The sequence below is a fragment of the Trichosporon asahii genome (genome assembly GCF_000293215.1).
Source record: "Trichosporon asahii var. asahii CBS 2479 unplaced genomic scaffold scaffold00015, whole genome shotgun sequence".
Lineage (NCBI taxonomy): Eukaryota > Fungi > Basidiomycota > Tremellomycetes > Trichosporonales > Trichosporonaceae > Trichosporon > Trichosporon asahii.
Window position 1 is genome coordinate 6437 of NW_014040909.1, and position 13822 is coordinate 20258.

General features: G+C 58.7%; 5 protein-coding genes and 1 non-coding gene across 6 annotated transcripts; 2 read left to right on the top strand and 4 right to left on the bottom strand.

Moving 5' to 3' along the window:
• The first annotated feature begins 318 nt into the window (after positions 1-318).
• Positions 319-407, top strand: A1Q1_t114. The gene has a single exon. It is a non-coding gene; the product is annotated as a tRNA-Lys (tRNA).
• Positions 408-1736: 1329 nt separating this feature from the next.
• On the bottom strand, positions 1737-2191 carry A1Q1_07525 (uncharacterized protein; the record flags this gene model as incomplete). The annotated part of the gene is made up of 2 exons (XM_014326920.1): positions 1737-1824; positions 2076-2191. The coding sequence occupies 2 exons, from the start codon at positions 2189-2191 to the stop codon at positions 1737-1739; spliced, it is 204 nt and encodes a 67-aa protein (XP_014182395.1).
• A 1368-nt stretch (positions 2192-3559) lies between these two features.
• Positions 3560-5275, bottom strand: A1Q1_07526 (uncharacterized protein; the record flags this gene model as incomplete). The annotated part of the gene is made up of 5 exons (XM_014326921.1): positions 3560-3970; positions 4062-4159; positions 4266-4742; positions 4835-4847; positions 5105-5275. The coding sequence occupies 5 exons, from the start codon at positions 5273-5275 to the stop codon at positions 3560-3562; spliced, it is 1170 nt and encodes a 389-aa protein (XP_014182396.1).
• Positions 5276-5971: 696 nt separating this feature from the next.
• Positions 5972-7399, bottom strand: A1Q1_07527 (cystathionine beta-synthase; the record flags this gene model as incomplete). Its single annotated transcript, XM_014326922.1, has 6 exons — positions 5972-6669; positions 6719-6756; positions 6803-6992; positions 7061-7130; positions 7176-7231; positions 7270-7399. 6 exons carry the CDS (start codon positions 7397-7399, stop codon positions 5972-5974), a joined length of 1182 nt encoding a protein of 393 aa, XP_014182397.1.
• A 571-nt stretch (positions 7400-7970) lies between these two features.
• A1Q1_07528 (uncharacterized protein) lies at positions 7971-10251 on the top strand (the record flags this gene model as incomplete). Its single annotated transcript, XM_014326923.1, has 3 exons — positions 7971-9531; positions 9609-9911; positions 10025-10251. The coding sequence occupies 3 exons, from the start codon at positions 7971-7973 to the stop codon at positions 10249-10251; spliced, it is 2091 nt and encodes a 696-aa protein (XP_014182398.1).
• Positions 10252-10744: 493 nt separating this feature from the next.
• A1Q1_07529 (uncharacterized protein) lies at positions 10745-12847 on the bottom strand (the record flags this gene model as incomplete). Its single annotated transcript, XM_014326924.1, has 4 exons — positions 10745-11965; positions 12042-12129; positions 12181-12242; positions 12638-12847. The coding sequence occupies 4 exons, from the start codon at positions 12845-12847 to the stop codon at positions 10745-10747; spliced, it is 1581 nt and encodes a 526-aa protein (XP_014182399.1).
• Positions 12848-13822: the final 975 nt, after the last annotated feature.

Consider the following 13822-nt stretch of genomic DNA (forward strand, 5'->3'; position numbering starts at 1 on the left):
TTTTGTGCCAGTCTTACGATGCCTCGAGGCCTCGTTGCAGCCTTATTCTCATTTCTATTGTCCTTAACTCTCGCTTACTCAGCTCACTTCTCGGCGCGGTGGCAAGCACTCGGCGCAGCCCTATTGTTCTATAGCAGCCTGTAGATATATAAACGGCTCTCTGAGCGTGCAATGAATCACCATCTCCAATCAGTTCTACTACGCTCAGCCTGCCAGATCATCGATCCAGCGGCATCACGAGCCTAAGTTCCCAACATCACACAACAGTCTGCAGCACGTCATGAGTGTAGGCAGTCAACGCGACTCGCAAGCAAGCTAGCCCGCCTAGCTCAGCTGGTTAGAGTCTCCGACTTTTACACTTATTCGTTGACATCGGATGGTCGCGGGTTCGAACCCCGCGGTGGGCTTCTCGTTTTGCTTTTGTCCTATTGTGTCGGCCGCCATGACGCCCAGTCACTCGAGGACATCTGGCGACGTGTAGTATGGCTCGCAGCCCCTTTTGCTCAGACTTGCGAGGATCGTCAACTAATGAGCTTTCGAGCGGAAAATAATCGCCGATGTGAAGACGCCCAGTTTAACTGACGTCGGTCTATGAGTAGTTGGTCTATGTTAGAAGACTGTCCAGTGCTCGAGTGATGTTGTTGTATAGGAGCGTTGCTCGGTGGACCATTGATGGAGGGCGTCGTCCACGGGCATCAAGATTCTATGAGAGAAGACGTGCGTTCTCGAGGGCCATTAGTCGGGTGCCAAGAAGTGCAACACCTAGTAATCTCTCTCGAGGTTCGTCTTGCTGTCTGCACCTTGCCCCTTGTTGCACACGCAGAGCCGAGCACGAGCGTACTTGTGTAGCAGTGACCCACGAGTTATGCAATCGAGAACCCCATGCAAACGGTACCGGCAATGGCTAGGCGCTGTGAAGACCTGCAGCTTGTATTTTGACAAGCGTACAAGCGCACAAGCTCGGTTACGGCAGGGGCGACCAGCGGGCGGCGAGGCCTCTATCTCACCAGCGGCTTGCCGCTGAGTATGCCCCTCACTGATAGCGACGAGCCCACTGCTTCGATACCAAACAACCTGCCGACCGTCACTCCACCCTACCTCCTTTGCATTGTCCAGCGCACGCCTCCAACAGCTTTCCGCATCGTTTTACCACAGAGGGGCCTACGCCGGCCGGGCATGGCTCCACTTGGGCCGAGATCTGGCTGAGGTCTTGTGACGCTGATCCTCAGACAGTCAGCTGCCCACGTCACGAGTTGTCTTGAAGTGTCAACGTGATGCTTTTCTGACTGATATCCTGTGCTTCTCTTTATCCAGAGCTGTCAGATAGCCTTGATAGCCGCTGTATGTCGACGTTATCGATCGTGATAGGCGAGGCGGTCGTTTGTCGCTCCACCGTGCCATACTCCACCGAGCCATACTCCACCTTCGCTACAAGGCGGTGTCCGACCTCCACCAGGTTCACGCCACCGCGCAAGTCCCCGTGGCCGCCCATTGTACAGTGCCCACCTCACGGGTCCTCCTCAAGAATGCATAAGTAGTCAACCTCGAGATGCAACACAAGCGACTGCGTACTATCATTTCATAAACAGACAACTACTATACACCTATTGACTTCAGATTCTTTACTTCTCGCCTCCTCGGACGCGGTCTCCGCTACCCTATCGCCATGCTACCATTACTGTGCGTCTGTCGGAAAGGAGACTCTATGGGCTGCGATGCGGGCGAACGCGGCGCGTCTAGTAGAGGTTAGTGGTCTTGCCGGGGGCCTTCTTGGCCTGCTTCTTGGCCTCCTTGTGGAGCTTGGTGATGTTCTTCTTCCAGTTGCTGGTGCGTTAGCCTAGAATGCCGAAAACATTGCAGGGGGGGGGGGGCTTAGGAATGGTCGGAAATGACCGAGTGTGAACCGACTTGGTAGCACGGGTGCAAATTGGATGTGGGGAACAGGGGCAGCGGCACTTAATAGAGTTCCGCTATTGGGTGGGAACGCGGCCGAACCCTGGACCCCTATGGGCCCCAGACCAGCTGGCCGAGGGTCGGGCGAGTCCGGCAAGCGGTGGCGAGGGCAGAACACTCACAAGCACGCCTTGCACTCGACGTTGCCGTGCTGCTTGCACACGATGTTGCTGTCCTTAGCGTTGCGGTAGTACGCGGGAAGCTCGAGGGGGGCACGGGGCATGGGGTCGAAGCCCATGACGGCGTCGTTGTCTGATTGTCAGAACCATCCGTGAAGAGGAGCTCACCTTCGCGACCATCGAATCCACAGGGCTCACAGACCTCCTTGCCGTGCTCGCAGAAGAGCGCGTCGTTGATCTCGACTGGATGTTAGCTCTGTACGACAAGAGGTGGGCTCACTCGACGAGGTCGAGCTGGGTGTCAGCGCGGTTCGCAGGAGTCAGCTTACTCAGTGGGGGAGGTACCGAGCTCCATGATCGATGTAGATTGAGGCTTGAGGGTGGTGAACGGAGGGGTGCGCGAGGGTAGGCGGGAGACTAGTGGACACTAGACGATGGGGAGGAGAGAGGATAGCTGTTGAGGACGTGTCTGCTTATATATCTAAGAGGGGTGGGCTAACAAGACACGAGGGCAGAGGCGGGATTCTGCGGCCCGCAGGTGCATGCGTGTTGTGGAATGGTGGCATGGTGCGATGCAAGGGGGGAGGGCGCAACAAGAAGCATGCATCGCTTGCGAGCTTGCGAGTGAGGAGTGGAGGCGTGGCCGGTAAGCGGTGGGGGTGGACTGGAGGTCAGGTGGACAAGTGCCCATGTTCAGCGAGCCATAGTCCTGGGACCGACGTCAGCCGTTGGTCATCTGGTCACTTGACCCAGCCAAGGGCCTCACAGCTCAGCTGACCTGCTTCTCACTCGACCCTGCTGTTGTCCTTGCGCCGCCTTGTCCTGCTCTGTAGCCTGAACGCCGACTTAGAGCCAGCTTGAGCTACTGTAAGTTGAATCGTTATGCATCCTCCCCCGTACCGGACTAATCGACTCGAAACAGCACAAGCATGCGCTCGGAGGGCCCCAGGCCCAAAGCGAATTCCCACCCCGCCCCCACCTCCTCCTGCTGCGCTGGCTGATCCCGATCGATCTCCGGTGTCCTACAATGACTCAATGACGACAGGTGCCTTCAACCGCGCTTGCTCTGATCCGGCACGTCCACATCCATGTCACTTGAACGCCAGCCTGCCCCTCTGTGAGACAGGTCCCCGGAGGCCGTGCCCCATCCAAGTGCCACAGTGCTGGCTTCACCATCACACAACCGCGAGCGCGTATACTACGGCATGAATTGACAACGCACTGTTTGCACACCTATGAGAACTGATAACAAATGGCCCTCGCGATGATCGACACGCCCGCCATGTCTATGCTGCTATACGTTCACATCTACGCGACGCTATGCGGCAAATGAGCGGCCGCTATGAAGCTCGTTCAGCCTGCCCGATGGACGTCGATACAGCTTGGCTGAAAGCTCCCCCTGACCTCGTTGCCCGCCGACAGGCAGATCTGCAGATGCTCGAAGCCCGTTGACCCGCCCGTTCGCGTGACTCAGAGCTCGCGACGACTCATTGCTCCCACCCTTCCGCCAACCTCTCAGCATCCCGACCACCCCACACCTGTGCTCTGACCATCTTCGCGACGTACTCCCCCGCCGCCAGCGAACTCGTGAGACCTGGCGATGCGAATCCGAACATCTCAATGAGCCCGCGGCGCTGGGGCGAGTGACGGACCACGAAGTCGAAGAACCCAGCGCCTGGCGGGGCAATGTTTGGCCGGAAGCCGGCGTAGTCGGGCTGCAGCAGACTGGGATCAACGCCAGGGAGCATGGCCTGAGCCGCTTGACCAATCGACTCGAGGTGTGCCGCCGACGGCGCAAGGTGTTTCTGCCAGAAGTCGGGATCCGCGGCAGAGTCCTCGGCACTGCCGAGTGCCTCCACGTCGGGGCCGAAGCGAATGTTGCCGTCTAGGTCGAAAGTCTGATTGTCAGCAGTGCTTCAAGAGAGAGACATGTTTCGCGACTGGTTTCGCTCGCACATGTGCGCCGGTCACCCTACAATCAGGACTCACAAGATGCGTCCCGAGTGAATCCAAGCTGACGCTGGGACACGGGTAGATGAGCTTGTTGACATTCTCGACGCCAGGACCCTTGTAGCTCATGTAATTGCCTGGCTATCAGCTTGGCCACTTCCTAGAAGCTCACCCTTCGAGATGTAGATGTTCATTCGCTCCTCTCAGGAAGCAGCTCGTTGACTAGGGCGGCCGAGTTCAAACCCGCCGCGTCAACGACAACGCTCGCTCGCACCGCATCGATGTCCCCTGGCCCGTCCTCCCAGTTGCTCTCAAGCTGGACGACCCACCCCTTGCCGTCTTCTGCGGGATCGATCCGAACCACACGCGTGCCGGGAACGATGACGCCTTCGCCCCTGTCGAAGCTTCGGCCAGCGAGTCCGACACCATTCTTATCCGCCCCGCTGGCTTTGAGATAGTCCTCCTCCTGTATCTCGCGCTCAAGTGACTCGACGAGGGAGCCACTGTTCACGATGCCTGTCTCGGTTACGAGGAGCGCGGCGCACACGTTCGGTGAGAGGTCGGGCTCCATGTCCCGCGCCTCGTGGCCTGAGAGAAAGTATGCCGGGATGACCGAGTTGTTGACCATTGCGCTCTCCGGCTGTCCGTTCAGGAAGGCGGAATTGTTCGAATGAGCCTGCAGTCCATCCAGGTACGGAATTTGGTGCTTGTCCGTGGCAACTATGAGCTGAGTTTTAGCTACGTGAAAAGGCCTCGAAGCGCAAGACGACGAATGGCGGGTAGGAAGAGAGCATGAAGAGAATGTCACTCACCTTGCCAGTCTTCCTGTGGGGAATCTTCAGAGCCTCTGCCCTCGCGTACAGCAGGTCGCGACCGCGAATACAAAGCTGCGACTTGAGGCTGCCGACGGGATAGTAGATACCTGCTGTCAGCTGCTGCATGAATGACCTTAATTACCCGAATGGATGACTTCTGAGTTGCGCGCCGTGTTCTCCTGTCCCAGCTGATTTGTCAGCTCGTTATGCTCTATACACTTCCGGAGGCAGGAAGACAGGCGATGATGTTGTGGTGTGCGAACTCACAAGCTGCCTTCTCTCGACAAGGAATGTCGTTCGTCCTGCTCCCGCCGTGTTGACCAGCCCTGCCGCAACTGCAAGACCGACAACACCTCCGCCAACGACCAGGTGGTCGACACTGGCCGAGGGAGCTCGATAAGGATACTTTTGTCTTATCAGACGCGCGAAGTTGGACATGATGGACGCTGCAATGTTTCGATCGTCCAGGCCGTGCGCGGTAGTGTCTGAGGTGAAAGGGCCGCCAGTTGTGATCGGCTATCAGTGGTCTTCAGCTTGCACGAGCGCGCGGCGATAGAGACCCAGACCTTTCAATCCAAGAGGCCGATGACAGATGAGATAACGGAGCGGAATGGAAAAAGTCAGCGGACATGGCCGGGCCAACAATGTCCAACGCAGGCTGCGTGGACAGCGCCCTGAGCTTCTAGGCACCACTGACCTCTGGTAGGTCAGCGCCGGTGGCCGGTGACTATGCCGAGCTCGCCCAGCTCGGCTGGACCGGTGACAATTTTTAGTTGTATCCTTGCAGGTTCCCCATCTCGGCGGCGTCACCTGTAGATCTGCAAGGTGTGGTCCCATGTGATAGCAGTGCGAGCGTCGAGGGTGCTCGTGGATGCTCGCGCCGAGGGCGATGCGGGCGATGTGATATAAGAGAGGGTGCGATGGGCACGGTGAGCAACGCGGAGAAGCTTGGCGCCGACGCGCCAATCAAGGATGGTAGATTATAACAGATAAAAATGCATACATACTCAGAAACCAAATGCTTATGCCTCTAGAGAAACTGTAATAGTACAAGTGTTCCCGCAAGCGGTCTGGCTGTCGAGCCGTGCGATTGCTTCAGGTGAATGGATGGGGGTCACCTGGGTGTGTGAAGATTTACTTGGAGCCGTTGGCCTGGCGCTTGCGCAGAGGGTCGTCGAGGTCGCGACCGAGGATGGAGCGCAGCTGTTCCCGAAGAGGGTTCGTCTCCTGCTCCTCCTTGATGAACCAAGGCTTAGACATGTAGTTCCGTGTGCTGTCGGGGAAGATAACGACGACGTTCGCGCTCTCATCCTGGCCAATAGCCTTGCCGTCCTCAGACTTGAGGAACTTGAGCGCGCCCGCGAGCGCCGAGCCGGAAGAGCCACCAATGAAGAGACCCTCCTCGCGAACAATGCGCTTCGCCGTCGGGAGCGCCTCCGAGTCGTCGACCTTGACCCACTTGTCGATGAGCGACTCGTCGCGGTCGAGTACACCGGGGTAGAAGTCGTATCCGATACCCTCGACGATGTAGTTTCCGGGATCACCGCCGCCGAGGATCGAACCGACGGGGTCGACAGCAACAATGACGGCCTTCTTGACACCATCCTCCTTCTCGGCGTGGCGCTGGCCACGGGCAAGACCGGTGACAGTTCCGCCAGTTCCGGCTCCGGCAACAAGCGCGGCGATGTCCTTCCGCTTCAAGTTGGATGACTTCAGCGCATACCGGATCTCGGGGTACGTGCCGAGCTCGTGAGCAAGCGGGTTGTTGGGGTTGTTGTACTGGTCGAGGATGACTGCTCCGGGAATCTTCTCCTTGAGCTGGGCAGCCAGGCCTAGCGCGTTAGGTCCCAAACGCTTCAACGCTTTGCCCAGTCAACTCACCTATGTTGCTCTCGGGCGAGTCCCACGCCGCCTCGGTACTGGTTGTTAGCGCGGACTCGGACGATCTAGCGAGATAAGACTTACGGGGTGCGCACAATCTCGGCACCCAAGGCACGGAGCATGACCTCCTTTTCAAGCGACATCTTCTCGGGCAGCGTGATGATGCACTTGTAACCCTTGATGGCACAGGCCATCGCGAGGCCAATACCTGAACCGTCAGAGGTCTTGCGCTTCAATGGCTCGTCTCGGAGTGCGCCGGCGCCGTGTGCCGAAGCTCAAAGCAGATGCTTACCAGTGTTGCCGCCTCATCGTTAGCCCCAGACCAGTTTCTGCTATACTCACTAGTAGGCTCGATAACGACGCTCTGGCCGGGAATGAGGATGCCCTCCTTCTCAGCATGCTCAATCATACGCTGAACCCATTAGCCAAGGAACATCCAGACGTCACAGTAGCCCACCTTGGCAATACGATCCTTGACGCTGCCACCGGCGGACATGAACTCGCACTTGCCGACTGAAAGTTAGCCTCTGCAGGCGCGATGAGCTACTCACGAAGGTTGCACTTGAGACCTTCAGCCTGTGCAATCTTGTCGAGGCGGATGAGGGGAGTGTTGCCCACTCCCTCGAGGGCGTTGTTGAGGACGCCGTTCCAGTGGTGCTGTCCGGAGGTGGAGTCGGCCATGATGCGCCTTCGATCCTTGATGGGTTGGGTGGTTAAGAGAGAGGGATAGAAGTTATGGATGTGAGACGGGGACGACGGGATGGGCTGTGTGTGCCAGAGGGCTGGCTGGTTTCAACCTTGAGGTCGCCGGTGCTTTGGTTTGAAATCTGCACGAGGAATCTGATAATAATCTGTGCACCTCCACCGCTTCCGTCCCAGCGTCCCTGCTCCACCTTGGCGCAACTGCCCCCATATCTGGTGCTACCTGACGCCACAGGATCCGGCCGAGCATCAGAGTTCCCGTCAGGCACACCCACACGGCGACCTCCGCACCTCTCCGCTCATCACATCATGCGAGACCCACGCGACTGCAGTATACGTAATCAGATCGCCACTCAGGATTATCGGCCGTGGGAGAGTTGACTCACTTGGCGGAAGCATCCTGTCCCTGACGTCTGTTGTTGACACTGCTGTAAACGGTCGGTGCAAGGCGCGCAGGGCGGAGCGAGCAACCACCTAAGCCAAGCGCGACTGACCTTTCATCACTACCCTCGTCTCTCGGCACACTCAAACTCTGCAGCTGCACCTAAACATGGCCACCCCACCACCGCCGGGCCATGCGGACCATGCGGCGCCCATCTTCCCAGACACGACTTCGGAGACCGGCGAGCCTGGCAGCATCCTCTTCTCAGAGCAGGTTCGCGCAGAGATCGACAGCGACAACAAACGCGTCCTCGACCGCGCAGCGACGGCGGCCGCCGGGCGGGCGGACGACGAGCGAGATGCGGATCCCACAAACATGTCCAACATGTTCATGTATGTGGACGACGAGGACGATGCAACCCCAGTCCACACTGGCATCATCGTGGACGACGGCCCGACACCAACTAAGGACGACCAGGACGAGACCATGACGAACGCTGATGCGCCTGCCGACAACGTTGACATGCACTTTTGGCTCGAGAGCCAGGACGAAGGTGACACTGAGATGGACGGGGACGCGAGCACGGTTGCCGTTGTCAAGTCGGAGGTGACAGAGGCCACTGGGACTACGTCGGATAACTACGACAAAGAGGACGACGACGATGATGAGGACGGGTACTCAGAGCCGATGAGCTATCACTCTGGCGACTCGGACGAGTATGAGATGGAACACCGACCATGGCTCGACCGCACAGCTGTCAAGCGCGACATCCAGGATCTCTACGCCATCAAGGGTCTGTATCACCACCACCTCCGAAAGTACCGGTACCGCGTCGTCGATCGGCTTGGCGAGGGAACGTTCTCGTCGGTCTACCTGGCCTACGACAGCCTGAACAACATGTACGACAACTCTTACTGGCTGGACGAGGCGCAGAACGAGTCAACGCCCGACAATTTATTCGCCGAGTCGAAGAAGGTCAAGGTCGCGCTGAAGAAGATCCTGGTGACAAGCTCGCCGGCGCGCGTCGAGAATGAGCTCTCGATCCTCGAGAACCTGCGCGGGTGTCGCAACGTTTCACCCCTGATCACAGCATTCCGGGATGAGGACCAGATTGTCATTGTGCTGCCATATCACAAGTCCGATGATTTCCGCTACTTCTACCGCCTCATGGACCCGCCAAAGATCCAGGAGTACATGGCGTGTCTGCTCCGATCACTGAAGGATATCCATGCCCGAGGCATTATCCACCGGGACGTGAAGCCAGCCAACTTTCTCTTCGACTACGAGGCGGGCACTGGTGTGCTTGTCGACTTCGGCCTGGCGGAGCGATATCAACCACCCCGGCGAGCAGCCTGTCAGCACGAGCCCGCGACGCGGGAGCACCTGCACGGCACGCGGACGAAGACGGGAGATACGGTTGCGGTTGAGCAGGCTGTGTACGATGCTCGAAAGCGCGCAAAGGCCGGCGATGTTGGATTTCGGCAGCAAGACTCGCGACCAGCAATCAAGACGAACCGAGCTGGAACGCGAGGGTTCCGCGCACCCGAGGTACTGCTCAAGTGTCCCGACCAAACCGTCGCAATCGACATCTGGTCAGCAGGTGTTATCCTCCTCTCCCTGCTTGCTCACAAGTTCCCGGTGTTCAACTCGACAGACGATGTTGAAGCACTCATGGAGATCGCGGCTGTGTTTGGGAAGGGCGCGATGGAGCGCTGTGCGATGCTGCACAGTGAGTTGAGCTCCTTTGTTTGGCCTTGAGTGAGAAGCTAACGGCAGACCGCACGATCATCTGCAACGTACCCACAGTCGACAGCCCGCCGGACAGCCTCGCAGCTCTGATCCTTCGCCTCAACCCACACCTGTACACGCCGCACCAGCCGCACCCAACGCCCGAGGAGGCGATGCAGCACATCACAGCTGTGGACCAAGCCCTCGACCTCGTCAACCGCATGCTGCGCGTGGACTCGACGAGCCGCTTGACGGCGGCAGCGGCACTAAGGCATCCCTTCCTGGCATCCATGGCTGGAGACGATGATGGGCCCGACGAGCTGCTCAATGTCACCGAAGGAAAGTGCGGATATTTGCACACGATGACAGCAGAGGGACAACGTGAGTATTCCTACCCTCATCGCTCACGTCGCCTCATCGGCCACCCAGTCTCTGGGCTCAAGTTTGCGTCTGTGACAGAGGAAGCAGATGATGAAGCTAACGAGCAGATCAAGCCTCCTTCGGCGGGCAATCCGAGGACATGCGATTCGGCCAGGGTCTACCATCGTCTCGCGACTCCATGTGCCCCGAGCACGAACACTGGCAGCAGCGGTCGGGCGTAAACCCCATCGGGGCCGCTGCTGGCGCTCGCTTGGACGAGGAGTACTACGAACTCACTGGTTTCCATGTCTACCAGGATTATGAGGGGTGGGACGACCCAGAAGCCGTCGAGGGACGGTAGTTAACAGCGTTGACGCGGAGACCGGGTGATGCGCTGTTCACGCGGGGTCGCCTGAGCAGTCGTGGAAGGAACACAACGAGGAGAGCAGGAGGATGGTAGGGGAAGCAGAGAGCATAGAACGGCCACCACCCTCGGCCACTGTACAAGCAACAACCACATTGCATTACAACCAAGAACCTGTAATAGAACCCTGTAACCTATAGTCCTTCCGATATGCCACCATGTTGCTCTGTGCGTGCTCCTGTTTCTCTGGGTCTTCCTGTGCGCCTTGGAGAATCGTTGGGAGGTAGAATGATACATGTCTTCTGATGCAGGGGATCTAATGTTATAATGAGTAAAGTGGTACAAGCTGGAGGCGCAGCCTCGATGGAAGTGGTGGGTATGCTGTTAACGTGCTGACGGGTTGGTGTGGGAAGAATGCTACAATGCAAGTCGGACTGGACGCAGAGGCGTGCGAGGTGGATCAAATGTGGGATGGGAGTCGAGCAGGGGCTCAGAGCTGCGGCGTGGGCGGGACGAAGAGGTTCTGGAGCTGTGGCCGCCTGCTATTGAACTTTGAGAACGAGGCGTAGCTTGCCGGTTGGGAGGAGGGGAACGCGCTGCTCGTGAATGCAAAGTCGTGCTTCCAAGAGTCCGTCTTGCTCCACCCGTACGACTCCTCGGAGACCACGGGCGTCGGGGGCCACGAGGCGCACTCCTCGTCCTCGGAGCAGGACGTGTGGTCGCTCTCGCAGCTGGGGACCGGAGACATGAAGATACCGAGCCCGATCGTGCCCATGCCCGCACAGCAGCGCAGGGGGGCGTGAGGGAGGACTGTGTCGCCGCTCCCCTCTGAGGAGGTGCTGGGAGTAGGTGAGGGCGAGTCGAGGCATACTTGGACCGCGACGGGCTCGCCGGCCTCGGTCTCGATGCAGGCCGGTTGGGATGCGGCGAGGGGCCCAAGAGAGCGCTTGGGAGCCTGAAGCGCCGTCGGCATGGGGTAGGTAAATTTGGGTGCTGGCACAACGGGAGCGAGCTCGTACTCAGCGCCTTGATGGACATAGACTGAGATAGAGACTTGTGCTGGGTTCGCGCGAGACACATTGACTCCGGGGCTGAAGAACTCGCCGACGCGCGCGCCGACGCAGTCGGCCATCAGAAGGGGCGTGGAGAAGGAAGCACAGGGACGCGGTCGCTGTCCACCTGTGAGGCCGCCTCGGGCGTCGATAGCCGACAGCTCAGCCTCCGTCATGTCCACCCGCCAGAGAGTCAGGCCCTCCATTAGGTGGGCATGTGTTGGACGTCCCGCGGCACGGAGAAGAGCGATCTTGAGGTCACGGATCGAAGCGTCCTGGTCAACGTCGACGATGACGAGCTGCGCACGCTCACCCTTGCCGCTGAAGCGCGCGCAAAGCGTGAGGGGCACACGTGGCTGCACCCAGTCGATGGCGGAGAGTGTTTCTCTGCTCCGAGCAAGAATGTTGATCGTCCCTTCCTCGATGTGCGGGAACCACTGCGCAACCGTCGGCGCGGGACCCTTGTAGTATGAGCTCCGCTTCAGACGCAGCGAGCCAGAGCCGTTGCGATACGCAGGCAGAGGCAGCCCACCCGAGGCGTGCATCTGCGTCGCATCGTCGAGATTGTATGCCGGGAACTGGGTCAAAAGAGAGGGCACAACCCCGTAAGACTCGGCATACGCTGAGGCCTGATATTGCGCCTGCCAGGGAATGGACACCTGTGACTGGTCAGCAGACAGCAGAGGGTGTGCGACAATACGGCAAATGCTGTTGATATAAAATGGGGAGAAGTACGGTGAGATTGAGAGACCTCAGCACGGCCTGCACGGTCAAGACCACGGTGCCCGTTCCTCGGACAAAAGGGATACCTCGAGGCTCGGACCTGTGCCTTGAGTTTGTACCTGATGCGGTCACGCAGGGACCGGCGACGCACAGTGAACCAGCTATCCACGAGTGCTGTCCGACAGCGACGATCGCGGCACCTGGGCCTGGCCTCTGCGAAGACGCATACATCAGGCGAGGCATGATGGTGCGCATTCAATCCGAGGATTTGAATTGCCCCTCGCCAGACTCATATTCAGCTCAATGGCGGATTAAGCTCAGAGCTGACCATGTAGGTCGGTCACCAAATCTTTGGTCCCCGCCCGACCGGTCCGTTCGGAATCGGACGACTGACATGCCCAGCCCGGCGTCATTCCCGTGTGCCCCTCCGCCCAATGACGAAGGGAGTCAAGCGAGGAATGTACATGCAGGCTTCAATCCCTCACAGCGAGCCGCACACTCGAGCGAAGGACAGAGGCAAGAAGGTACGGTGCGCGAGAGATCGCTCCGCAAGCTCGACAGGAACGCGGGGAGTGATGAAAGATGTCGTAGGGAGGTGTCATACTCACTTTGAACAGTGCGATGCCGGTCCGACCGATGTGCGCTGCGGCCGCTTCCCGGATGGAGTCCACAGTGCCTTCCGCGGGAACAGAGATCGTGAAGGCATCCCGGGCTGCGGGGCCGGCGTCAACGAGCACTCGCAGCTCAAGCGGTTGAGCGGAAGGTACCGGTGGGACGATTAACGACTTGCGATTTCGGTTGAAGATACCCAAGCCCATCGTTGACTAACGTTTGCGAATGCGATGGGCGAAAGTGAAGGAGAGAAGTTGGTGTATCGTGGAACGATGACGATATGGGGAAGTAGTGTGATAATGGCGCCGGAGATCCTAGGCGGCGGAGATGTTATGGATGAGAAAAGACGACACCGCAGTGCATGTAGCAGTCCGGAGTGTCAAGACGGGTAATCTTGGCTCAAAGGAATAAGAGACGGTAGCGCGGTAGCGAAAGGTGGAGTCGAGGCGTGATCGTGATCGAGCCAGCGATGAGGACGCTAACCCGTTCTCTCACTGGGTCGGCGTAGACAACTAGTGCCGGTGCTGGTTTAGGTCGGTCAGGGGTATGTTGGAGCGAGTGACTACCGAGTTGGAGTTCTCGAAAGTGAAGAGGGTGTGCAGTTCTTGGATGCTTGCTCGGTGGGTGTACGGGGGAACAGGCTCCATCAGTCAGGAGAGCCGCGGCCTTATATCCAAGACTGGCGGAAACGAGCGGTTCTTGTCTTGTTCTTTGGTTCAGTGGGCCGTTAGCGTCCAAGTGCCGTCGGGCCGGCCAACGGCTGAGCAGCCCAGTGCTTTCGCGATAGCGCCAACATCCAGGAATTGGGATTACGTTTCGGGCTGAGCTGGCTGAACTGATAGACGCTCCCTGTGCTCCTTCGCGTGCCGCGTCTTTGGGTGGACGCTCGACGCATTTCCAGGGTTGCAAGGTATGGCGCTTAGACTACACGGAGGCGAGTGCTGCAAAAATGCTGGACCCTGCGCTCTAACCAGAGTGATCGGCAAGTATGGAGGTTGGCCAAGACTTGCCTCCTGAGCTGGCTGATCCTGTCTAGGTGGCCCATGCTGTAGTTGTGGCCAGACATGGGGGAAAGGGACAAACACAACAGGGCCGGGGGTTGCCTGTGCAGGAGGCATGCAGTAAGGCGTCGACCAGGATTAGTGGGATGCCTGGCCACGGGAGCGGCGTTCCAGTACGCT